General features: G+C 42.9%; 1 protein-coding gene across 2 annotated transcripts; it reads left to right on the forward strand.

Annotated features, from left to right (window-relative positions):
* The first annotated feature begins 10,353 nt into the window (after positions 1 to 10,353).
* Positions 10,354 to 15,934, forward strand: LOC111081454 (protein NATD1). 2 transcript variants are annotated; one of them, XM_022377519.2, is made up of 3 exons: positions 10,354 to 11,056; positions 15,658 to 15,778; positions 15,850 to 15,934. In XM_022377519.2, exons 1-2 carry the CDS (start codon positions 10,712 to 10,714, stop codon positions 15,769 to 15,771), a joined length of 459 nt encoding a protein of 152 aa, XP_022233211.1. In that variant the 5' UTR covers positions 10,354 to 10,711; the 3' UTR covers positions 15,772 to 15,778; positions 15,850 to 15,934. The 2 variants fall into 2 exon arrangements, with proteins under 2 accessions (XP_022233211.1, XP_022233209.1); XM_022377517.2 differs by having other exon boundaries at positions 10,356 to 11,056; positions 15,658 to 15,934.
* The last annotated feature ends 9,500 nt before the right edge of the window (positions 15,935 to 25,434 follow it).

Raw genomic sequence — 25,434 nt, forward strand, 5'->3', positions numbered from 1 at the left:
GCATTGAATTATTATTATTATTATTTTTTTTCAAATAACTCTATTCTTACATGTGGTTGTAAAAAACTTTGCTATTTTGAAAATAATTAAAACAGCTAGAAGGTAAGCCCAAACACTTTGTAATATCAGCTTACCGTCTGGCAAATATAAAGTATTGAAATGCAAAAATTAGGATTTTTTACGAAATTTTGATTTTAAAAACGTTGGAAAAGACGAAAAAAATTACATCTTGTGTCCTCTATAATTTTGTTGTTAGGTGCATTAATAACGCGTCGTTTAAGGTATTGGGCATTAAAATTAAGAAATGTTGGAGCAAAAATTCGTTAACCAAATCTAAAAAATGAACAAAATTTTTGTTCACTTTTTGCTTGACCTACAGTGGCGAGCAAAAGTAAGTGTATATTCTCGACAGTTTTGCTTTCCTTTTGACAGAAAACGGTGGTCCAATTTTTTAGGTTCTTTTTCTAATTTAAAATGCGCTTTAACGTTCTTATCGGACGATGCAGGTTTTTTTTAAGCAGTTGAAACATATCACGCTCTTCTTGCAGTCCATTGGCGAACATTTTTGTTACTGGCCAGAGAAGCTAGCCTTTGGTGCTAGCAGCTTGGTTTTTTTATCATTTTGGACATCTTAGTCGAGCATCTGAGGCCATCAATATTTTGCGACCTTTGGCTAGCAAGGAGTCACATGTCTTCTTTTTATACCGGTACTCAAAAAAGAGTTAAGGGGTATATTAGATTTGTGGTAAAAGTGGATGTGTGCAACGCAGAGAAGGAAACGTTTCCGACCCCATAAAGTATATATATTCTTGATCAGCATCAATAGCCGAGTCGATATAGCCATGTCCGTATGTCCGTCCGTCCGTTTTGATGAGCGCCTGGACTCATGTGATATCACACTGCTACAAGTGTATTTCAAAATTTCGACCCGCCCCCTTCCGCCACAACAAAGGACGAAAATCTCTGGCAGGCACATTTTTAAAGATACGATAAAACTAAAAACGCAGTATCGTAGAGAATGACCATATCTACCAGATTGCCGAATCTGAATTAGATCAGATCATAATTATAGCCAGAATGAAGAAATTAATTTTCTGTTGGTTCTTCCGCCTACTTCAGCCAGAGACCCGCTACCTATCTCTTTCTCGCGCGCACACTCTGCCGCGTTCAGTGCGCGAGCAACCCCTAGCGGAGGAGATGTAAAATGTAAATGATACATATAGAATCTACATTTTACATGTAGAATATACATTGTAGATAACAGATGTAGCAAAAAAAATGTAAAAAAAAGGAACATCTTTTTTGTAATTCTAAAATTAAAAAAAAAAAATCATAAGCTCAAAAATGTATATACTGACTGAGTACGGGTATAAGTAGAGTCGCGTCTCCAGAAGAGACTCACACGTTCCTTCTCGTTATGTCCATATATCTGTCCGTTTATTTGCATTTAATTCATTTAAATAATCGTTTGAAAACAGATTTTTATACCCGTACTCAAAAAGTTAAGTTAAGGGGTATATTATCTTTGTGGTAAAAGTTGATGTATGTAGGTGTATTCTGGCCCAGCCTAATAAACACGGTGGTCTGCAGTTTTCTCACAAGTTCGATGACGAAATATATATCCTGTCCGAGTGCTAGTCTGTAGTTACCTACCAGAATGCTAGAGGCTTGCGTAGTAAGCTCAGCATTCTTTTCCTTGAGAGTCTCGCATTCTCATCCCACGTTATTGTGTTCACCGAGACCTGGTTAAAGCCGGACATCCTTAGTTCCGAAGTTTTGGCAGGTCGGTACACAATTTTTAGAAATGACCGTTTGTCTCGACGTGGAGGTGGGGTCCTTATTGCAGTGGACTTAAACTTTACGTCGGAACATTTCATGGTCCAAGTTCAACAAGACCTGGAATTCCTGTGCGTAAAACTGATTCTCCCAGGCTTTTCCATTTTCATTACTTGCTCGTATATTCCACCTTTCTCGGATATCTTAATATACGAGCATCACCTGTCCGCTTTAAAAACAGTTTCTTCCTCGCTATCAGATAAAGACCATATGATAGTTCTTGGTGATTTCAATTTGCCAGGTACTGTTTGGTCTTCGGTAAACGAGTCTAATAACCTTGCGCCCATGTCACGACATGACTTTATCGACGGCTTGCTAGACCTATCCCTGTCTCAAGTCAACCATGTGAAAAATTCCTTGGGTCGATTGCTTGATCTGTGCTTTGTCTCGGATCCGACCATAGCGTTGTTAACCCGAGCCCTTCCGCTCAGTATACCTAAAGACTCCTACCATCCTACATTCGAAGTGTTGGTCGATATTGGGCCTACTGTATAGGATAGAACGGGTAGGCTATCTGAACGTGTCCGCTGTTTTCGTAAAGCCGAGTTGACGAAGCTTTATAACCTCATTAGGGATTTTGATTGGTCCGCTCTGTACTTGTGGACTGACGTTATGAAAGGCAGAAACATTTTTTACAATGTACCTGACACATGTTTGGATTCTTGTGTCCCACTTTCTTGTCCGGTTAGATATGGAAAGCCTCCTTAGTTTACCAAAGAGTTATCCAGTCTAAAAAACTTAAAATCAAGACTTTATAAAAAATTTCGAGAAGTTGGTTCACCCTCTTCTCTTTCTCACTATGTAATAGCTCGGTCAAATTTCTCCGTTCTTAACGCTCAATGCTATAAAAACTACCTATCTCGATGCAGGATACGATTTTCACAGGACCCCAAACAGTTTTACAGCTTCGTAAATAGTAAGCGTAGAACGTCCGCACATCCATCCTCGTTATCTTTTCTCAATATGTCAGCATACAATGATCAGGCAATTGCCGATCTTTTTGCCAAATTTTTTCCAACAACCTATTCTCATGAAAGCTACTCTGGTCAGCCGTATCCATACAGTTTACCAAGGTCGAATGGCATCTTCACTGCTTCATGATCTTCGACTAGTTAAGCCGGTGTTTTCACCAGGTCCCGACGGAGTTCCCGGCTGTGTTCTTAGGTACTGTGCCGACGCTCTGTGTGGACCCCTGCTTAAACTATTCACCCTATCCATTAACTCTTCATGCTTCCCCCCCATCTGGAAGGAATCTTTTATTATTCCGCTCCCTAAGAAAGGTAGCAAGTCTGATGCAAATAATTATAGAGGTATATCTAAGTTATCCACTATTCCTAAAATGTTTGAAAAAATTTTAACTCCGCACTTGCAACATCTCTGCAAATCACTTATATCTACGTCCCAGCACGGATTTATAAGCCGGTCAACAACCACAAATTTATTAGAGTTTACCTCTTTTATCATTAAAGGCTTTCAAGGTAACTTGCAGACGGATGTCATTTACACTGATTTTAGTAAAGCATTCGATTCTGTAAACCATTCCCTTTTAGCACAAAAACTTGACCTTTTAGGGTTTCCGCCTAATCTTTTGAGATGGATTTCTATCTACCTTCGCTCTAGGTCTCAAAGAGTCCTCTTCAAAAACTCCTTCTCTTCACCTGTTAAGGTTACTTCTGGAGTACCACAGGGCAGCCATCTAGGCCCCCTACTATTCACACTCTTTATTAATGATCTGCCTTCAGTATTAACAAACTCTCGAGTACTCATGTATGCGGATGATGTTAAACTTTGTGTCCAGTATAAGGACATTTCATTTCACTCTCGCTTGCAATCCGATCTAAATAACTTTCAATCATGGTGTTGTGCAAATATGTTACACCTAAATGCCTCAAAATGCAAAGTAATGACATTTCATCGCTCCAGCCCCCTTTTGGCTCCTTATAGCCTCTGCGGTGGTTCTCTTGAGAGAATTACCTTGGTTGATGATCTTGGTGTTAAATTAGACCCAAAGTTAAAGTTTTCTGAACACATTTCTACCATGGTAAATAAGGCCATGGGTGTGCTTGGGTTTATAAAGAGGTGGTCAAAGGACTCCTATATAACGAAGAGTGTCTACATCTCGCTTGTTCGTCCGATTTTAGAGTACGGCTCTTGTGTATGGTGCCCCCAGTACAAAGTACACCAGGACCGTATAGAATCAGTCCAGAAAAACTTTTCACTTCTTAGCCCTGACTTTTTGAGCCACATAAACTTTACGATTCCTATTAGATCTACTAGAAACTTTATTCCTTTGTTCCTTCCGCTTTGTAGATCGAATTATTCCTTGCACGAACCATTTAGGGTACTTTGCTCGGACTTCAATTCCCTCTACCACATAATATCAACTACTAATTCCCTTCCTCTTCTTAAATCACTAATACTAACATACCTTTCCCGTAATTAGTTATATTTCTTAGCTATCTTTGCATGTTTAGCTCTTTGAGTTGTGTTTAGCTCTAATTTTACTCGAATTTTAGTCTAACACCTATCTTTCCTGCATGCTCGCGATCGGTTCGGTTGGGCTGGAGGAGGGCTGCGTTTCTGCCTGGGTTCCGCGCGTAACAGGCTTCGGCTTGGTGTCGCATGGGCCACTTGATGGTGCAGTCGTTGCATATGAACGTCCAGACAAAAAAAATAAAACTAGAAAAATATTACGATTTTAGTTTGATTACTCGACAACTAAATTCATTACCTTGTACCTATTCAGTTGATCCAAAAATAGACAATAGAGCGACCGTGTATTGTGTCGCGAAACGGATCTTTCTAGCTTCTAGCTGTGCGAAGACAACAGGCAAAAGAGAACAGCCGTTCGGATTTTGGCATAAACTAAAACTTAAAAGATAATTTAAATAATTCAATGAACGTCGAATTAAAATTTTTTTTTTTATTTTTTTTTACGTAACCATTTCCATTTTTTTTTGAACAGCTTATTTATTTAACTCTGCATATCAATTTTATTTTGGCAACCTCTGAATAAGTGGGATGTTTAGAGTGAGGACGGCGCTGGCGGGGCAACAGCTCTGTGGGCATTCCAGCCAAACCACTGTTAGCAATCCAGCTACGCAAGCTGTTGTCCTCGCTCTCGCTCTCACGCTTAGGTGCTTTTTTCCGGCGACGCGCTCTCGCGCGCATATTCACCACGCTTGCGCTCCCGCCCACGGTCACGCTCCCGCTCTCGCCTCCGACAGCCCTCGGCAGCTGGAGTGCCACCGATCTATTCAATGCGCTTCTTCACCCACAAGCAAACGGCCGGTTTTGCACGCGATACAAATACATATATATATAAGCCCAGAACAACCCCGGAATATATACGAGAAGAAATTGGAACTGCCTATCGTCTTTAATTTGGGATTCTGAACGGTGGAACTTCGGAAGCCTCTTCGCTCAATCAGGGGATATGTGTCACATCCATACTTCTTTCTTATCGATTTAATTTTAATAATTTTCGAATTGGTTAATCAGGCAGGCTTTCACTTACTTTTGGGTTTCATTTCAATGCGCACCGACATTCGAAAAAGTGTGATTTATTTACTCCTGTTCTGTTAAGCTGTTCCCCCTTCCAGCGCTTTTCATTCTTCCTCTCTCTCACACACTCTGACTGACGAAGAGTGTGCGCCCGCTGGCAGAGGAAATTTATAATTTACATTGTATATGTAGATGAAAGATATAACAAAACATTTTTTTTAATCCACATAAATCATAGGCACATATACACAATGCATACTACCTGACTACGTTTATAAAAGTAGAGTCGCGGCCCATGAAGCGATCCCACAACGTACTGAGTGCTTAATTTGTATGCCGCCATTGTTTAAACAAATCTACGGTGTGCATAATCAGCTCAATAATAATGTGCTTTGATTCGTAAGTCGTATAGATTATAGAAATTTTAAACCAGTTGCTAATAAGTATGCCATTTCAAAAATGAATTGCACATAGCACATAAATACAAATTTCTATGAGAAAAAATATAATCAGACAGGCTCTGGTTTTCACATTCACTTTGCAATTCAGTTTCGTTTTGTTGTATTTCAGCGAGAAAGATGTTTTTGTTTTGAATATGGAAATTCTTGCGTTTTACGAATGCGCCTAACTTTTCGTTTTACGAATGCGCCTAACTTTTCGTTTTGAAAATTAAATCACACATTTTTTGTGAAAGTGAAAGCTGGAGCCTGCCTGAATATAAAAGATATTTAATACATTTACTTCTAATTGCCATATGACATTCGACTTTTCCAACTTTGCTGCAGGGAGAGAGATAGCATGAGAGACAGAATGCAAAATTAGTGTTCGCAGACGACTGTAGTCACGTCTACCTACCTCCAGTAAAAAAACAGAGACACTATTTGAGACAAAATTATGTTTTTCAACACACACAGGCAGCAAAATATATTTAATAAATTTATTTCTAATGGCCCTCAATTTAGGTTATCCAAAAAAAACCTGAGCCACAACAAACAACGATTTTAACGATAAAATATCGATATCAGGCAGGGGTAAAATTTCGTCTATTCTTAATGCACAGATTTTTATACCCGTACTCAAAAAAGAGTTAAGGGGTATATTAGATTTGTGGTAAAAGTGGATGTGTGTAACGCAGAGAAGGAAAATTTTCCGACCCCATAAAGTATATATATTCTTGATCAGCATCAATAGCCGAGTCGATAGAGCCATGTCTGTCTGTCCGTCTGTCCGTCTTGTTTGACGCCTGGATCTCAGAGACTATAAAAGCTAGAGGAACCAAATTTTGTTTCTTGATTCATGTGATATCACACTGCTACAAGTGTGTTTCAAAATTTCGCCCCGCCCCCTTCCGCCGCCATAAAGGACGAAAATCTGTGGCAGCCACAATTTTGAAGATACGATAAAACTAAAAACTAAAAAAATCACCATATCTACCAGATTGCCGAATCTCGGATCATAATTATAGCCAGAATGAAGAAATTAATTTTCAGTTGCTTCCCCTCCCCCTCCCGACCACGACAACACAACTCATTTTCCTTCTCGCTCGCACACTCTGCCGCGTTCAGTGAGCGAGCAACCCCTAGCGGAGGAGATGTAGAATATGAATGGAACATGTACAATCTACATGTTAGATGTATAATAGACATTGTATATGTAGATGAGATAGCAGATGTAGCAAAAAAATGTAAAATGTAAAATTTTTTTTTTTTTCTAATATTCTAAAAAATCATAAGCTCAAAAATGTATAACTGACTGAGTACGGGTATAAGTAGAGTCGCGTCCCCAGAAGCGACTCACACGTTCCTTCTCGTTTATTTTGTTATGGTATAATAAAATACGATTGCCAAAACGATGGCGTATTTAACTAAAATATTTCCATTTCTAAACCAAACAAAGATTTTTTCAAGACAAATATCGCAAAACTATTTGGGAATGAAACACTATCAACAGAAAAAAGTTACGAAAACCGGAGCGCACACAATTTCAATTCGTACGAATTGTCCCAAAATCGTAATCGCAAAAACTTACGACAATAACATCCATATACATAATTGGTTTTCATTCGACTGAAAACCAGGGATGATTTCTTATCGGTTTCATACGAATATCATCCCTGATTTCGGTCGACGGCAAATTTAGCGCGTCTGAGTACTAGACTTGAACAGACTACTGCCGTAAATTTCTTATCGAAAATCATCCCTGATTATGTTTGCGAGCAGTTTTTTCGGGTCTGAATAGTAGGCTCAAATGCAAATTATAATATAATAAATAATTATTTATGGATGCATTTGAAAGTTATCGGATAAACATCTCTCAGAAACGTGAAAATTAGGAAAATCCCAGATGGATGCTGGAATAGCCGGGATATTTTCGGAACAGCAAAACCTTATGGACAGTCCACAAAATAAATGGTGGATCGCCTGTGGGAATAAGCTGTTAGATTTTTAAAAGATTGATGAATATATAGGAAATTTTTATATATAAATATTTTAAAGTAACTGTTCGTTGCACATTTATGTAATATAAACCAAGCTAGTTAAATACCCTGAGTAATACCTTAAAAACAATAGATAATACAATAAAAGAATACAACTAAAAAAATATATATTCATCCAGGCTCCGGCATTTACTTACCTTTGCGTCTTACGCAAAGGTCATACTTTTCAATTCAAGGCCTTTCGAAATTCGCAAAAGTGTGAAATATTTCCTCCTGTACTGTTAAGCTAAAATATACTGCTGTTATACCCACGCGTTAGAGGCAGCTTATACAAAAAGGCCTCTGTTATGTTTAACGGAGATTTATCGATAACCAAATCGGGCTGCCACAGCTATTCGGACGAATTCACTATTTGTTGTTGCAAAGTCGGACTTTTTCAGTTCCAATTTTGAGGTTGGGTTATTAAAATTTATTTATAAGATGCACAAGCTTAATTTCCATATTAATGGTGTTAATAATATGTTAAGTCCTCAATAAGTAAGTTACTTTTTCCGTTTTGCAATCAAGATTCGTTTTGTTTCCGTTAACTTTTAATTTCGGCGAATAATATGTTGCCGTTTTTAAATTGGAAAATATTTTTGCGTTTTGCGAATATATAATATAAAATATATATATATAATATAAAATAATATAATAATATATATACTAGCCCCGTGCGCACTCGCTTCGGTAGAGCGCCAACCCACGGTTTGCTCGCTCACACAACCATTCTTCAGATCACTGCGCCTTATTAACACATCATAATTTTGCATTGATTCTGAAATGGAGAATAAGGTACAAATTGCTTAAGCCTAGTACTCAGATCGAAAAACTGTTTGCTAGCAAACAGATGTCATATATTTTTCGAGCGACCAGTGGTGTGACAGGGGCGTGCACTGCATTCCGAACGGTTACACTGCTCAGACAGCTGCTTGCTTTTGTTTAAAGTTAACAGTTATCGAAACATACCAAAAAACACGCAAATACTTCTGATACTTTTCCAGTATATACCGACCTTTTGGTTTTTTGATCTGAGTACTGCCTTCCGTACAGAGCCTAGAAAAAAGTTTTTGCCGTACAAAATTTCTTATCGGTTTCATACGAATATCAACACTGATTCTGTTCGCGAGGTGTTTTTTTCGATCTGAGGCAAGGCTGTAGGCAAAACAAAAATGTATACCATTTAATACTGTAGTGTACAGCAGTGACATTTAGACCGATATATTATTTTCTGAGCCTCTTTTTCCTTCGCTAACACTACTCGACAAAATCGAACTTTTTTTCCTCAATGATCCAAACCAACTTTTTCTGATAGATGTGGAACTTTAATTTTTTAAAGAATTATGATTTTTTCTATAGCAGAACTTTTTGTTGAAGAATTTTTTAAATCTGGTATTTCTTCTTAAAGCTTTTTTCAGAGGTAGCGTTTCTTTTTTTTAAATAACTCTGCTATTTTACGTGTGGTTGTAACGAACTTTGCTATTTTGAAAATAATTAAAACAGCTAGAAGGTGAGCCCTTGTGTCCTCTATTTTTTGTGGTTAGGTGCATTAATACCGCGTCGTTTATTGCTTTCCTTTTGACAGAAAACGGTGGTCCAATTTTTGAGGTCCCTTCCTAATTTAAAATGCGCTTTAACGTTCTTATCGGACGATGCAGGTTTTTTTTTAAACAGTTGAAACATATCATGATGCAGCGCTCTTCTTGCAGTCCATTGGCGAACATTTTTGTTACTGGCCAGAGAAGCTAGCCTTTGGTGCTAGCAGCTTGTTTTTTTTTTTTTATCATTTTGGACATCTTAGTCGAGCATCTCAGTCCATCAATATTTTGCGACCTTTGGCTAGCAAGCAGTCACATGTCGTCTTTTTTTAGCTGCGATCACCACCGATTTGCTAATACCAAGCCTCTTGGAAATAGCACGTAAAGAACAGCCCTTCTAAGTCATGCACACAACACTATTTCAATATCTGTAAATATTTTTCTCATTTTTATGCAAAATATCAGCAATTTATTTTTAATATGATAGAAATATGTAGAATATGCAAAGTTTAGATTCTTAGATTCTCACGAAATACATTTTAAACTGCACTACGAACAATAAGAATAGCATAAGAAAAAAACAAAGACATGAATCTGCCTGATTTTGTCTGATAAGAGAATTGCTTGTTATTTTGGATTTTAGTTTAAAACTTTTTGAATTCATCTCAAATGTTACTGTTTTGTACTCCAATTTGTTACGAAGTAAACATTAAATATAAATTAATTTAATTTGTTTGATTATGTTGTTTCGTTGAATTTTTTATGGGTGACGAAAGTCAGTATCGTAAACATGCACTCACTTTTGCTCGCCACTGTAAGTAAAAACAAACTTCGTCTCCTCGCCAGCAAGCCGCAAAGAAGCATGACGCTGCCCCAGTCTGAGCAGCCTATTAGATAATAGCCAGTTTTGTACGCATCTCCTTAAATTTGCTTATATATTTATTGAATTTATTTATTTATTTATATTCATTTGGATTTAAATGTCAAAGATAATTATTTTTAGGTACTTTCTCCGAGTTTGAATTCATCAACATATGTACATCAAGCCCAGCTGAAACAGTGTATTTTCTATAGTTATCAATTCAAATATTGAGCAGCGTTTCAGAAAAAAATGAAACCAAATCTACAACACGCAAACGGGTATTTACAAACAGTTGTAAATACTCTCTCGGCATTAATTAATATGAAAATGTATAATGTTAGAATGTTTGCGAAAATATCGGCTACCTAGCCCAATGTGCATTGAAATAAATTTCAAAACATCGATGCTTCTCCCAGCACTAAAGTGTTTGAGTATACAACCTGACGTAGATTGTTCAGAACCATAAGTTAATTGGTTTAAATATTTCCTGGTCTGATGCTTTCTAAAATAAGAACTTTAAACAAATTCTGTTTAATAAATGGTTTGAGTTTTCATTCGGGCCATCGTACATACTCCTTGATGCGTACAAAATTATGTTTCACCTACGTAAATTCTGTTATTCAAAATTCACTTGTGCTTAAAGCTTGTAAAATGTATCGACCGGAGAGATTTATGAGTATGAAAATAAGCATTCAGCAAGATCAAAAGAGTTTTTTTATTTATCTTGACGGAATGAAGGCGGAGCTGGGCTATTTTATTCGAGATGGAGTTATGCAAATTGATCACACCAAAGTTCCCACGAAGCTTGGTGGTCATGGTCTTGGCAAGCTGTTGGCTAAGGTTGGTCATTTTTATATCCGTACATCTGTCCGTATATTAGTATTTAATTCATTTAAATAATCGTTTGAAAACAGATTTTTATACCCGTACTCAAAAAGTTAAGTTAAGGGGTATATTCTATTTGTGGTAAAAGTTGATGTGTGTGGGTGTATTCTGTGGGTGGCCGCTTGAAATAAAAATACAAATTTGTTATCAAATTTTGGCCCAGCCTAATAAACACGCTGGTTATCGGTTTTCTTACAAGTTCGTTAACGAAATATGTATCTTGTCCGAGTGCTAGTCTTTTCAATAAAACTAGAAAAATGTTAAAATTTAAGGTCGATTACTCGACAACTAAATTCATTACCTTGTACCTATTCAGTTGATCCAAAAATATACAATAGAGCGACCGTGTACTGTGTCGCGAAACGGATCTTTCTAGCATCTAGCTGTGCGAAGACAACAGGCAAAAGAGAACAGCCGTTCGGATTTTGGCATAAACTAAAACTTAAAAGATAATTTAAATAATTCAATGAAAAATTTTATTTTGGCAACCTCTGAATAAGTGGGATGTTTAGAGTGAGGACGGCGCTGGCGGGGCAACAGCTCTGTGGGCATTCCAGCCAAACCACTGTTAGCAATCCAGCTACGCAAGCTGTTGTCCTCGCTCTCGCTCTCACGCTTAGGTGCTTTTTTCCGGCGACGCGCTCTCGCGCGCATATTCACCACGCTTGCGCTCCCGCCCACGGTCACGCTCCCGCTCTCGCCTCCGACAGCCCTCGGCAGCTGGAGTGCCACCGATCTATTCAATGCGCTTCTTCACCCACAAGCAAACGGCCGGTTTTGCACGCGATACAAATACATATATATATAAGCCCAGAACAACCCCGGAATATACATATACGAGAAGAAATTGGAACTGCCTATCGTCTTTAATTTGGGATTCTGAACGGTGGAACTTCGGAAGCCTCTTCGCTCAATCAGGGGATATGTGTCACATCCATACTTCTTTCTTATCGATTTAATTTTAATAATTTTCGAATTGGTTAATCAGGCAGGCTTTCACTTACTTTTGGGTTTCATTTCAATGCGAACCGACATTCGAAAAAGTGTGATTTATTTACTCCTGTTCTGTTAAGCTGTTCCCCCTTCCAGCGCTTTTCATTCTTCCTCTCTCTCACACACTCTGACTGACGAAGAGTGTGCGCCCGCTGGCAGAGGAAATTTATAATTTACATTGTAGATGTAGATGAAAGATATAACAAAACATTTTTTTTAATCCACATAAATCATAGGCACATATACACAATGCATACTACCTGACTACGTTTATAAAAGTAGAGTCGCGGCCCATGAAGCGATCCCACAACGTACTGAGTGCTTAATTTGTATGCCGCCATTGTTTAAACAAATCTACGGTGTGCATAATCAGCTCAATAATAATGTGCTTTGATTCGTAAGTCGTAAGATTATAGAAATTTTAAACCAGTTGCTAATAAGTATGCCATTTCAAAAATGAATTGCACATAGCATATAAATACAAATTTCTATGAGAAAAAATATAACCAGACAGGCTCTGGTTTTCACATTCACTTTGCGTTTTACTCTTCTGCTTAAAGCCATACTGTTCATTTTCAGGCGCTCTGGAATCCGCAAAAGTCAATTTATTCACCCCGGTACTGTTAAGCGCAACATCATAACCAATGCATAAATTAGTCATCTATTTGTTCCTTTTGCAATTCAGTTTCGTTTTGTTGTATTTTAGCGAGAAAGATGTTGTCGTTTTGAATATGGAAAATTCTTGCGTTTTAAGAAAACTTTTCGTTTTGAAAATTAAATTACACATTTTTTGTGAAAGTGAAAGCTGGAGCATGCCTGAATATAAAAAATATTTAATACATTTCTTCTAATTGCCATATTACATTCGACTTTTCCAACTTTGCTGCAGGGAGAGAGATAGCATGAGAGACAGAATGCAAAATTAGTGTTCGCAGACGACTGTAGTCACGTCTACCTACCTCCAGTAAAAAAACTGAGACACTATTTGAGACAAAATTATATTTTCCAACACACACAGGCAGCAAAATTGGATCTAAAAAGTTTAACATTCGATAACACTATCCGGCACTATTTTTCCTCAAGGCACCAAGCTCACTTTTTCTGTTAGATTTAAGGCTTAGAAATTGTTTGATGATAATTTTGTTCTACGCCAGAAGAATTTGAAGTATTTTTGAAAACTGGTATTTATTTAAAGCTTTTTTTCAGAGGTAGCGATTATTTTTTTTATACCCGTACTCAAAAAAGAGTTAAAGGGGTATATTAGATTTGTGGTAAAAGTGGATGTGTGTAACGCAAAGAAGGAAACGTTTCCGACCCCTTAAAGTATATATATTCTTGATCAGCATCAATAGCCGAGTCGATATAGCCATGTCTGTCTGTCCGTCTCGATGAGCGCCTAGATCTCAGAGACTAAAAGTGCTAGAGAAACCAAATTTGCTTTCCAGACTTATGAAATATCACACTGCTACAAGTGTATTTCAGAAATTCGCCCAGCCCCCTTCCGCCCCCGCAAAGAACGAAAACCTGTGGCAGGCACAATTTTAAAGATACGATAAAACTGAAAACGCAATATTGTAGAGAATGACCATATCTACCAGATTGCCGAATCTGAATTAGTTCGGATCATAATTGTAGCCAGAATGAAGAAATTCATTTTCAGTTGCTTCACCCGTCTCCCCCTGAATGAAACACGCTACTGATTCTCTTTCTCGCTCGCACACTCTGCCTCGTTCAGTGCGCGAGCAACCCCTAGCGGAGGAGATGTAGAATCTAAATCAGAGGCCGGCAGCGTCGTATGCACTGTGCATAGAGTTTCGTGTGGTTTCGTTATTCTGCCTGATGACGTAGCGGCAGAGAAAATTCTGCTCTGCTGACGTCGCGGCAGAGAAACATGCTTCGGGCTATGCACAAACGTCTTCATATTCTGCTTGCTTGCCTCAGCGGCAGAGAAGCATTCGTGTGCCCTAGGCACAATTCTTCGGCTTTCGCAGCAGCAGAGAAATAAGTAACGTATTTGACTTCGTGTCTTTTGTTTTCGCACACAAGCGCACCAAAAAAATTTGGGAGTCTGTGTGCCGACCCCTGATCTAAATGGAACATGTACAATCTACATGTTAGATGTATAATATACATTGTAGATGTAGATGTAGATATCAGATGTAGCAAAAAAATGTAAAATGTACATTTTTTTTTTTAATTCTAAAATTCTAAAAAATCATATGCTCAAAAATGTATATACTGACTGAGTACGGGTATAAGTAGAGTCGCGTCCCCAGAAGCGACTCGCACGTTCCTTCTCGTTTTCTATTATAATTAAGTTATCTTACATCTGACTGTAAAAAAAAAATACCGCACAAAAATCATCAAAATTGCATTTGAAAGCTTAATATTTTCCAGACGGTAAGCTGAAGATATAAAGATGCATTTTAGATGCATTAATCAGCTTTTTAGAATGGCAAAGTTCATTACATTTCCATAAGGCTATCTCTTCATTTTAGTTTGTCAGCTTTTATGGCCATAGTCACGCAAAGTTTTATTTCACCCAAATAAACCAAAACTAAAATATTTCAATATCAAAAAAAAAATTTGTTTCAAATGAAATATTGCAAAAAAATTTGGGAATGAAACACTAGCGATAGTAAAAGGTGCCGGCCTTTTTTACTTTTAGCAAGGTCCATCAATCCAAAATATGTCAAATTTTACCAGTTAAATCACATACTCCAGAACTGAATTTGGCTTTGTTTTCCTTCAAAAGTCTTGCGAAAAGTAAAAAAGTATATCAATGAGAAAAATCGGATACCAACTGTAAGGCGTGGCGGAGGAAACATAGTGGTTTGTGGGTGTATAGGTGTAGCTAGAGCTGTACGAATGGTCTTCATCAATTGTCAACTTTATAAGGACATTGTACAATGATAGTTTGAGTGACAAATTACATCCATGTACCATTAAATGTTGGCATAATCCTACGGCGATCTTGTACCAGCATAAAAAATAACGAAAAATTGCATCTTTATTTAATCAAATCTTGCTTATTCCCACTTCAACCAGCTGAAAACTGAGCTCCAGTTACCTGACTAAACTTCCATGAGCACGTTTGCAGAAATTTGGAAATAGGATACGAAAACCCAAAATTGCATCGAAAGAATCCTTGTAAATGGCTCTGCTTGTTTAGTGGAGAAAAGATGTAATTTTTATTTTTTAGCTGTAATATTCAAATATTAACTGATGAGCCTAACAACTGTCCGAATAATTTATGTGCATACAACTTTTTTGCTTTAGTTAATTTTTATAAGGATGCCATAGTAAAAATTTAAAATATTTTGTATGAACAGATAGTAGATATGTTGACCTTTCATATTAAATTAACTTTTTCTGTTTAACTTAACCGTACGCCATGTTATAGGTGCTTAAGCTAGAGTGACAAGGGTGTCCGAATAATATGTGTGCTTACTGTATGTGTGGCGGTAGAGCTATAGAATCGTAGTATAATAAATATACATTGACAAAAAAATACATACTTATATAAACCTGTTTAAGATTCCTTAATATTTATTTTATTTTAGGCTGCTTTGGAATACGCACTGCGAAATGGACTGTTCATTATTATTCACTGTGATTTCGTTAAATACTACGTTGAGAAATATGAGCCACACTATTCGAAGTACATACTTAAATAATATACATGTATGTTTTGTAGCTGTCGAAGTTGATAAAAGAAATAGATAAAAGTGAAAACATTTGTGTTTTTTCATTAGATTGACATTGATATTGTGATATTTACAATGTAATCGGAGCACAGATGATCGTAATGATGAAATACATAACATTATAGGAATGAAACCGATTAAACATATTTCAATTGAAATTTTGTAGCTGCATTTAAAACGAGAAGGAACGTGTGAGTCGCTTCTGGGGACGCCACTCTACTAATACCCGTACTCAGTCAGTATATACATTTTTGAACATATGATTTTTTAGAATTTTAATTTAAAAAAATATATTTATATTTTAAATTTTTTTTGCTAAATTTGTTATCTACATCTTGTACATCTAACATGTAGATTGTAAATGTACCATTTAGATTCTACATCAGCTCCGCTGGAGGACGCTCGCGCACTGAACGCGGCAGAGTGTGAGCGCGAGAAAGAGAATGAGTGCGGGTCTCTTGCTGGGGAGGCGGGGGAAGCAACTGAAAATTAAATTTCTTCATTCTGGCTATAATTATGATCCGATCTGATTCAGATTCGACAATGGTAGGTATGGGCATTCTCTACGATACTGCGTTTTTAGTTTTATCATATTGTAAGGTAGTCTTTTCGAAGGCTGAGGTAAGCTCAGCCTCTCCAGGGCCACCTTACAAAGAAATTTGTAATGTGCCGGGACCCGAGATTGCGGAAATGGGGCGTATGGGGCGAAAAGGGAACCTGATCGACACCGGTCATCCGGTGGTTAGCGTAGGCGCCTTCTGGCAGTGTAGCCGCCCCTGTCTGCTCTGACTCGAGTGCCCCTGGTAGTACCTAGGAAGCACCCGTGGTCTGGCGCGGTAATGACCTGCGACCAGCCCAGCGGAGCCTCCAACGGTGGGCGACCACACTTACCGTCTTGCACTTTGGGAGGGGAAAGGGTTAAATTTACACTGTTACACACGAGCACATTGTTTAGTTTTGTTTCTTTTATTCTTTTCTTAGTTCTTGTCTTTTCCCTATCTTAGCGTCGAAATTACATTTCCTACGTCCCTGCCTATTCGCACCAGACAAAGCCATGAAAAGGGGATGCATCACGCAGCCTCGCTTACCCGATCCTCTAGAGCTTATGGTTCTGGGTGTCTCCTCGCCCGGCGCCTTGTCCTCGTTGCGATCCTTGTAACCCGGTGGGTGTGTGTGTCCTCGTCCCACATGTGTCACTGCCCACTGACTTGGGACCTTTTCTGCTTGTTCTGCTTGTGGTTCTCTGTTCGCGTCGTCGCTCTCTCTGTTCTGCTGCTGGCTCTGTTTTCTGGATCTCTCTGCTCTGCTCTGCTGCTGGCTCTGTTTTCTGGCTCTCCCTGCTCTGCTCTGCTGCTGGCTACCGTTTTCTGGATCTCTCTGCTTTGCTCTGCTGCTGGCTCTGTTTTCTGGCTCTCTCTGCTCTGCTCTGCCGCTGGCTACCGTGGGCCGCGAACTTAAATTATGACTTCAGAATTTCACCTTACAATATAATTTAGAAACTAATAATGGAAAATTATAAACTTAATAATATATAACAAAAACTTCATAATAACTCCTCATGGTGTCCCTGCTCAGTACTTAAACCTACCAATTATAACTACTTATAATCTACCAAAATTGTGAGTCTCCAGGGTGAAGCGTCGCCGCCAGGTCCCCTGTTGTTGGCTGGTACGGACCATTTCCACGAGGCTCCGGGGAATGAGTCGGCGTTGGGTATTCGCCCGCCATTCGGCAGGGGCCTCGACCCACTTCTCCTCCTTGTAGCAGCTCCGCTGTCAGGGCTTTGACATTAACTTCCTGTCCTAGCAGAGTCTGGATGTCGCTGCTGCCAAACGACAAGTTCAGCTCGTCGGTGTCTTGGGCTGGCGATAGCCTGAGCGAAGCGGATGAAACAGTCGGTGTTGCTGCTGTTCGCGAGGTCGACACCCCTACCTCGTCGCTGATGATGGCCACCCAGGCCAAGCTCTCCACCCTCTCCTCGTTCTCCGGCTGCAGCCACGAATCCGGTTCCGGGTAGAGGTATCGGTGCATGGCGCTCTCTGTACTGGGGAAAAGCTCCGTGCTTATGTCGTCGAACTGCGACATCCCTCCGGCGGGTTCGGCCTCGTTTCCCTCGTCGTCGAACCCCTTGAACTGGCGTTGATACTGGGGGACCCAGCCCCAGTCTTTTGGCGTTCTTCTGCCCACTGTCGCCTCGCTCCTCCATCTCCTCGTCGTCCATGGTCGTACTCAGTGCTATGGGATATAAACGAGGTTATATCCCTGGGCCTATGGACAGACTATGCTCTACAGGACAATAGTCTGGTGCGATGTTTGAAACTTGTAAATACCCTAACGTAATACTACTACCGATGTTAGCGGCCGAAAATTTACTTGCTAGTCCTGGCTGGTCGTCTGTGTTGCGGTCGAGCGAGTGCTCGCCTTCTTCGCTGTCCTGCTGTTCCTCGTCGTCGTGTTGCTGGAAGGCTTTCAGGTCGGCTACCCCGGCGGTGCGCCGTGGTCCAGTCTCCGTGTGGCGAACTCTGGCTATGTTGGGTGAAACGAACTTGGTTACCTTATACGGGCCCTCGTACCGTGGGGCTAACTTGGCGGCGAATCCGTCGTTGGCTTTTGATAGTACGTGTTGCTTCACTAGCACCAAGCTGCCAATGGTTGGTCTCCAATCGCGTCGTCGTAGGTTGTAGTGGCGGCCCTGTTCCGCCGATGCTCGCTGTGTGTTGTCCCTCGCCGCCTTTAAAACCTCGCCTAGCTGTTTCGCCCTGGTTTCGGGATCGGTAGCAACTATTCCGGATCCTGGCGTGACTTCCTCGTACAATGCTCCTGGTAGTCTGGGCTCTCGTCCTTGGACCAGGAACGCCGGACTGAATCCTGTTGTGTCGGACACGCTGCTATTGATTGCCAATGAAATCTCCGGTAGCAGGGTGTCCCATGTACTATGTGGTCCCTCGATGTACTGTGCGATCATGGTCTTGATTTTCCGGTTCGCTCTCTCCGTCGGGTTTTGCTGTGGATTGTATGGCGCAGTATACTCCAGTGCCATACCTGCCCGCTTGCAAAACGCCTTAAAGGAACGACTAGTAAATTGAGTCCCGTTGTCGCAGATGAACTTCCGGGGTATCCCAAATCGGCTGAGGATCCTGTCGCGAAAGCTTTCTTCAAGTATGTTGCAGTGGCACGGCGCAGAGGTATCGGCTCCACCCATTTGGAAAACATATCCAAGAAGACTAGTAACACTGTGTTACCTTGTTTGGATCTCGGCAGCGGTCCAACGAAGTCGGCGCAAATGGTAGCGAAAGGCTCGCTTGCCTGTCGTGTTAGCATCTTCCCTGCTGGTTTATCTTGTTGCGCCTTGAACTTTTGGCACACAGCACATTTCCTTACGTAGCGGGCGATGTCTCTGAAGATTCCGGGCCAATAATATCTTTGACATACCCTTGTCGTTGTCTTGCGTATTCCCAGATGTCCCGCGCTTGGTTGGTCGTGGCATTCTTGCAGCACACGCTGCCGTTGTTCCTTGCCTACGCACAGCTTTCATGGTATGCCATCTTCCTCCAGGGGCCGTTGCCCTACGTTCCTTTACAATTGTCCGTTCTCTAGGGTATAATCGGGGTACTTCTCTGGTCGCTCCAGTGTGTCCTGCGTGCGTCGTCGTATCCATGCACATGTGTTCTGCTCCTTGATGACAGTTTGTAGGCGTCTGCAACAACGTTCTGTCGCCCTTTCAGGTAGTGTATGTCGAACTGGAACTGTTGGAGTTCCAGGGCCCATCGTGCGATTCGTTCCATGGAATTTTCGATTGTGTTGAGCCACTTGAGGGATAAGTGGTCCGTCACGACGTCAAACCTGTATCCTTCCAAGTAGCAACGTAGCTTCCTGATAGCCCAGACGATTGCTAAACATTCCTTCTCGGTGGCGGAGTAATTCTCCTCGGCCCTCGATAGTCTCCGGCTCACATATGCAATGACTCTCTCGCCGTCGGCACTCGGCTGGGTTATTACTCCTCCCAGTCCGTAGTCGCTGGCGTCAGTCTGTAAAGAGAACTTACTGGTAAAATCCGGACACGCGAGAACTGGTGCCTCGGTCAGTAGTTCCTTGAGTTTCGCGAACGCTTGCTGTTGTTGTGTTTCCCACGTCCATTTCTTGCCTTTCCGATATAGTTGTGACATCGGTTGTACCACGGCTGCAAAGTTTGGGAAAAATCGCCTGTACCAGGAGGTTTTTCTTTCTTTGCATCTCCCAATACCCGCATTTCAAGTCCAGTGTGCTAATATACTTAGCGTTCCGCAATCTCTCCAAGATTGAATTTATCCTCGGCAGGGGGTATGCGTCCGGTACCGATCGTGCATTGAGTTGACGAAAGTCCACACACATGCGGGTTTCTCCAGTCTTCTTGCCCACCAACACAATAGGAGCACTGTGTGGGCTTTTGGAGGGCTCGATGCATCCATCCCGTAGTAAATCGTCTACTTGCGCGTGAATTATCCCTTGCATGGCTGGATTCCGTGGATAGCATCGCTGTTTGATCGGGCGATCGTCGCACATCACTATCACGTGCTCAGCGATGTTGGACACGCCGGTCATGCCGTCGAATTTCGCCAATTCTTCCTCCAGGAATTCCTGTACCCATGATGCTATCGGTTCTGCTAAGCTAGGTCCGTGGAGGTCTGTGCACCTCCTCCTGCTAACGTTGCGTCTGCTATGCTGGCCAGTACCCCAAGTGGTACTGGTAAGTCATCTGGCCTGCTGCGAAACGGGTTCCGTTGGGTAGCTTTCAGTCGTGCGGGGCCAAGAGCGCCTCCCCACCTTCTGTCTCGTTCTGTGCCGGGGTCATCTCGAACAATTGTTGTCTGTGCTGATGGGACGACCTTCTCGCGGATGCAGGCGTCGTCCTGGTTTGTCCTCGTTGTTTCTGTTGATGGGACGACCGCCTCGCGTATGCAGGCGTCGTCCTCGCTTATCCTTGTCGTTGATGATGGTCCGCCGGTCACCTCGCGGTTGCAGGTGCCGGGGTCATCTTGAATCCTGGTCCTCCATGCTGATGTGACGACCGCCTCGCGGATGCAGGCGTCGTCGTGTGTTGTCCTTGTAGTCACTGTTGATGTGACGACCGCCTCGCGGATGCAGGCGTCGTCCTGTCTGGTCCTCGTATTCACTGTTGATGTGACGACCGCCTCGCGGATGCAGGCGTCGTCCTGTCAGGTCCTCGTATTCACTGTTGATGTGACGACCGCCTCGCGGATGCAGGCGTCGTCCTGTCTTGTCCTTGCTGGTCGATGACACTCTGTAGTTCCGTGGTTGGATCTGCTCAAGGCGATGAGCAATCGTCCTACCTGCAGCTTGGCATCTATGGCGGCAAAGAAATCCAAACCGAGTAGCACGTCGTCGAGAGCCGTTGGCAGGACCAGCATCAGGATGCTAGACCGTGATTGTCCGAGTCGTACCTCTGCTTGAATTGCCCGCGTTAGTTCCATCCTTGTCCCATTTGCCAAAGCTATTGTCGTCCTCACTGTTCGTCTGTTAGCCGGGGTCTCGATGATTCGTGCCTTCTGCTCGCTGAGGAAACTCCGCGTGGCCCCCGTGTCCAGCGTCGCTATCATTACCTCAGCCTCGATGCTTGCCTGGGCGGCAAACCTGCCATCTCGCGGACGGATGACACCCGCTAGTCTCAGGACTCGCTCGTCTGCCCTCTCATCTGTCCTGGATTTGATGAGGGGCGCTGGGCGATTCCCGTCTCCTTGGCCTGGCAGCAGTTGATGGTCCTCACTCCTCGTCTTCCACAGTTCCAGCAGAATAGTGTCCGAGTTCCACGGCATTCTCTGGCAAAGTGTCCAGGTACTCCGCAGTTCCGGCACGCATTACGCGTGTCCACTGGTTGCTCGCTGCTGGTATTGCCTATCGTTCCTGGATCCTTTCACTCTTTAGGAACCGCTTTTTCGCTCGAAGTTGTCCACTGTGAGCCGGGTTTGGGGCTCGTTGCGCCGGTTCCACGCTTTGGCACCGCTTCTGATCCTGTCCTGGTTCTGGCTTGACGTTGATGCTCGCGTTCCCGGGTGACTTCAAAGTTTATCACCAGTTGTGTTAGCTGTTTGAACGTGCGGAAGTCCATGCGTCTCACGTACTACTGGTACTCGGGCAGCAGATTTTCGTACACCCGCTCCAGTTCCTGAGCTTCCGAGTAACCAGCGCGGTTCATCATTAGGCGAATGTCCACTATATACTGCTTGTATCCCTCGTTTTCCCTCTGGTAGCGCATCCTGATCTCGTCCTCCAGTCTCTGGAAGTACCGCGGGGTAGGAAGAAATCCATAAATTCCCGGCGAAACACGTTCCATGGCTCTCCCTGTAGATGACTCGTGCGGAACCAGTCCTTGGCAGTACCTTTTAAAAGTTCCGGTACTCCTTGGGCCAAACTTCGGGTGTCGACTCGGTGTGAGACGGCTCTTTCCTCCAAACGCTCGATGAATCGCAAGGGATCGCTGGCGCCGTCAAAAGTGACTCCCCAGCGTTACATGCGCTCCACTCCCCGAGCTCCAGAGCCGTCGCGTGGATTTGTTAGCATCGCCCTCTCTTTGGTTCGTGACACGCGCTGCTGCTGTCCAGGCACCGGTATGCTTAGGTAATGCATACCCGGTCCGGTTGGTTCTCCTTGTGGGATTTCCTTCGCTTGGGTTCCATTTCCACTCGTAGTAGGCGACAGGCTCCGAGATAGCTGCTGGGTTTCTGGCTAGGGGTCGGGAGTCCGTGCTCGTCCAAGGGCGTCTTCAAGCTCCTCTAGGCGGGCCTGGATGATAGCCGAGTGCCCCCCACGATTCACAAAGGCAGACATGCGGCCTCGGAGTTCCTCCACGGTGCCTTCTCGTTCCAATCCGAATTCCTTAGCGAATGCCTCCAGCTTCGCCTTGCGCCGGTACGAGATCCACGCTACTCCCACCATGCTGCTATATGAAGTCTGCTCCTGTGTCCTGCGTCCTGTGCCATGATTTCTGTGTCGCTTGTATCCTTGTTGTATGCCAGCTGTGTCCTGTGAAATGCCTGTGCAATGTATCCGTGGTGTATCCTCAGTGTTATCCTCTGCGCTGTCCTTGTTGCTTGTATCCTTGGTGTATTCCCAGTCCAATGCTGTTCGATGTCCTTGTTGATTCTAGCCTTGGTGTATTCCTAGTCCAATCCTGTTCGATGGCCTTGTTCCTAGTATCCTTGGTATCCTGTGCGCTGTCCTTGCTGTATCCTAGTGTTATCCTGTTTGGTGTCCTTGGTTCTAGTATCCGGTGCGAGGTCCTTGTTGTATACCCTGGTAAATCTTTTTTTTTCACTTGGCAAGAATTTTATGATTAGGAACGATGTGCACTGCTGAATGACTCTGGGTCGACTGTCCTCTTTTATGCTCTGCCAGCTCAATTTATGGGGGATTCATGTGCGGCCGAACGATCGTGACCGAGAGTTCAGGAGCGCTGCGTGGCCCGCCTCTCTCTCCTCCGACCTTCGTAGATGCGATAACCCAAAAAAAATAACATATTTTTTGTTCGATCTCTCTGCTCCTCGTAGCTCCGAAATGTGTACTCTGTATGCTCTGTGGACCTCGTGTATGCTCACTCCCTTGAAAACTGGGCATTTCCCCGTTCATGTCGGCATCAGCGTGTAAACCGGAAACAAACAAAACCTTGACCAATGATTTTCCAACTGTTCACGTTTGCTTTTGGGTGCCCCAGTGTCCGCAAAACTGGGCAATTGGCAAAAGTGCCGAAACGCGTGCAAAATAAAACCTTGCCCAATTAATTTAAAACTGTGCACGTGTGCTTTTGGGTGCCCCAGTTTCCGTAAAACTGGGCAATTAACAATAGTGCCGAAACGCGTGCAAAATAAAACCCTGGTCAATTACTTTGAAACTGTGCACGTGTGTTTTTGGCTGGCCCAGGTTCTGTGATACTGTGCCCACGTGAAGGTGTTTGGGAAGTGCACTTGTGTGCATGCAGACCTTCCTATGTTAAGGGAAACCAAAAATTTCAAAGACAAATGAAACGCACCCCCCCCCATCCTTGTGTGCTTGTTGTGCTTGTAAACGGTACCTACATATGCCTGAGCCAGCGCGTGTCGCTGCGTAGTAAACAACAGCAGAAAACCTAACGGCGTTATTTTTTTTTACAGCCGTCTTACGCTATGAGCACGCGTATATATGTACATATGTATGTACATACATATGCGCACCGCGCGGCCACGCTATGCTGACGGCCTGTCGGATAACGGCATACTGCCGTTATGCGCGTACCCCTGCAGAATCCCCACTACTGAACTTCCCCCCTGAAATACCCACACCTCTCCTCACTCTAGCTCTTTACACTATTTCAGTGCCTTCTTCCGAAAAATCTAACAAAACTAATGCAAACAATCCCGGAGTCCCTGCTCGGGCGCCATCTGTAAGGAAGTCTTTTCGAAGGCTGAGGTAAGCTCAGCCTCTCCAGGGCCACCTTACAAAGAAATTTGTAAAGTGCCGGGACCCGAGATTGCGGAAATGGAGACGCCGTGTGTGGAAAGGTGGGCGTATGGGGCGAAAAGGTAACCTGATCGACACCGGTCATCCGGTGGTTAGCGGAGGCGCCTTCTGGCAGTGTAGCCGCCCCTGTCTGCTCCGACTCGAGTGCCCCTGGTAGTACCTAGGAAGCACCCGTTCCGGAGACAGGCACGCGCCGTTTGGGAGCCCGCGGTCTGGCGCGGTAATGACCTGCGACCAGCCCAGCGGAGCCTCCAACGGTGGGCGACCACACTTACCGTCTTGCACTTTGGGAGGGGAAAGGGTTAAATTTACACTGTTACACACGAGCACATTGTTTAGTTTTGTTTCTTTTATTCTTTTCTTAGTTCTTGTCTTTTTCCCTATCTTAGCGTCGAAATTACATTTCCTGCGTCCCTGCCTATTCGCACCAGACTAAGCCATGAAAAGGAGATGTTTCAAGCAGCCTCGCTTACCAAATCCTCTAGAGCTTATGGTTCTGGGTGTCTCCTCGCCCGGCGCCTTGTCCTCGTTGCGATCCTTGTAACCCGGTGGGTGTGTGTGTCCTCGTCCCACATGTGTCACTGCCCACTGACTTGGGACCTTTTCTTCGCAGCGATCGCGACTTGTCCGCTTGGTTGCCAAAATATTTCTCCTCGAGGCGAGCTCTGCCTGGCGATCGCGAGCCCTTAGCTGCGGACCCTTGTCCGTGCTGCGCTGCCGCTGCTGCCGTCGCTGCCCACGCTCTTGCTGTTGGCCGCTCTCGGGCTGCTGCCGGCGCCCTTGCTCTCTCTCGCTCTCTGGGTCGCGTCGTCGTTCTCTTTGTTCTGCTTGTGGTTCTCTGCTCGCGTCGTCGCTCTCTCTGTTCTGCTGCTGGCTCTGTTTTCTGGATCTCTCTGCTCTGCTCTGCTGCTGGCTCTGTTTTCTGGCTCTCCCTGCTCTGCTCTGCTGCTGGCTACCGTTTTCTGGATCTCTCTGCTTTGCTCTGCTGCTGGCTCTGTTTTCTGGCTCTCTCTGCTCTGCTGCTGGCTACTGTGGGCCGCGAACTTAAATTATGACTTTAGAATTTCACCTTACAATATAACTTAGAAACTAATAATGGAAAATTATAAACTTAATAATATATAACAAAAACTTCATAATAAC

This window comes from Drosophila obscura, unplaced genomic scaffold (genome assembly GCF_018151105.1).
Source record: "Drosophila obscura isolate BZ-5 IFL unplaced genomic scaffold, ASM1815110v1 contig_183, whole genome shotgun sequence".
NCBI lineage: Eukaryota > Metazoa > Arthropoda > Insecta > Diptera > Drosophilidae > Drosophila > Drosophila obscura.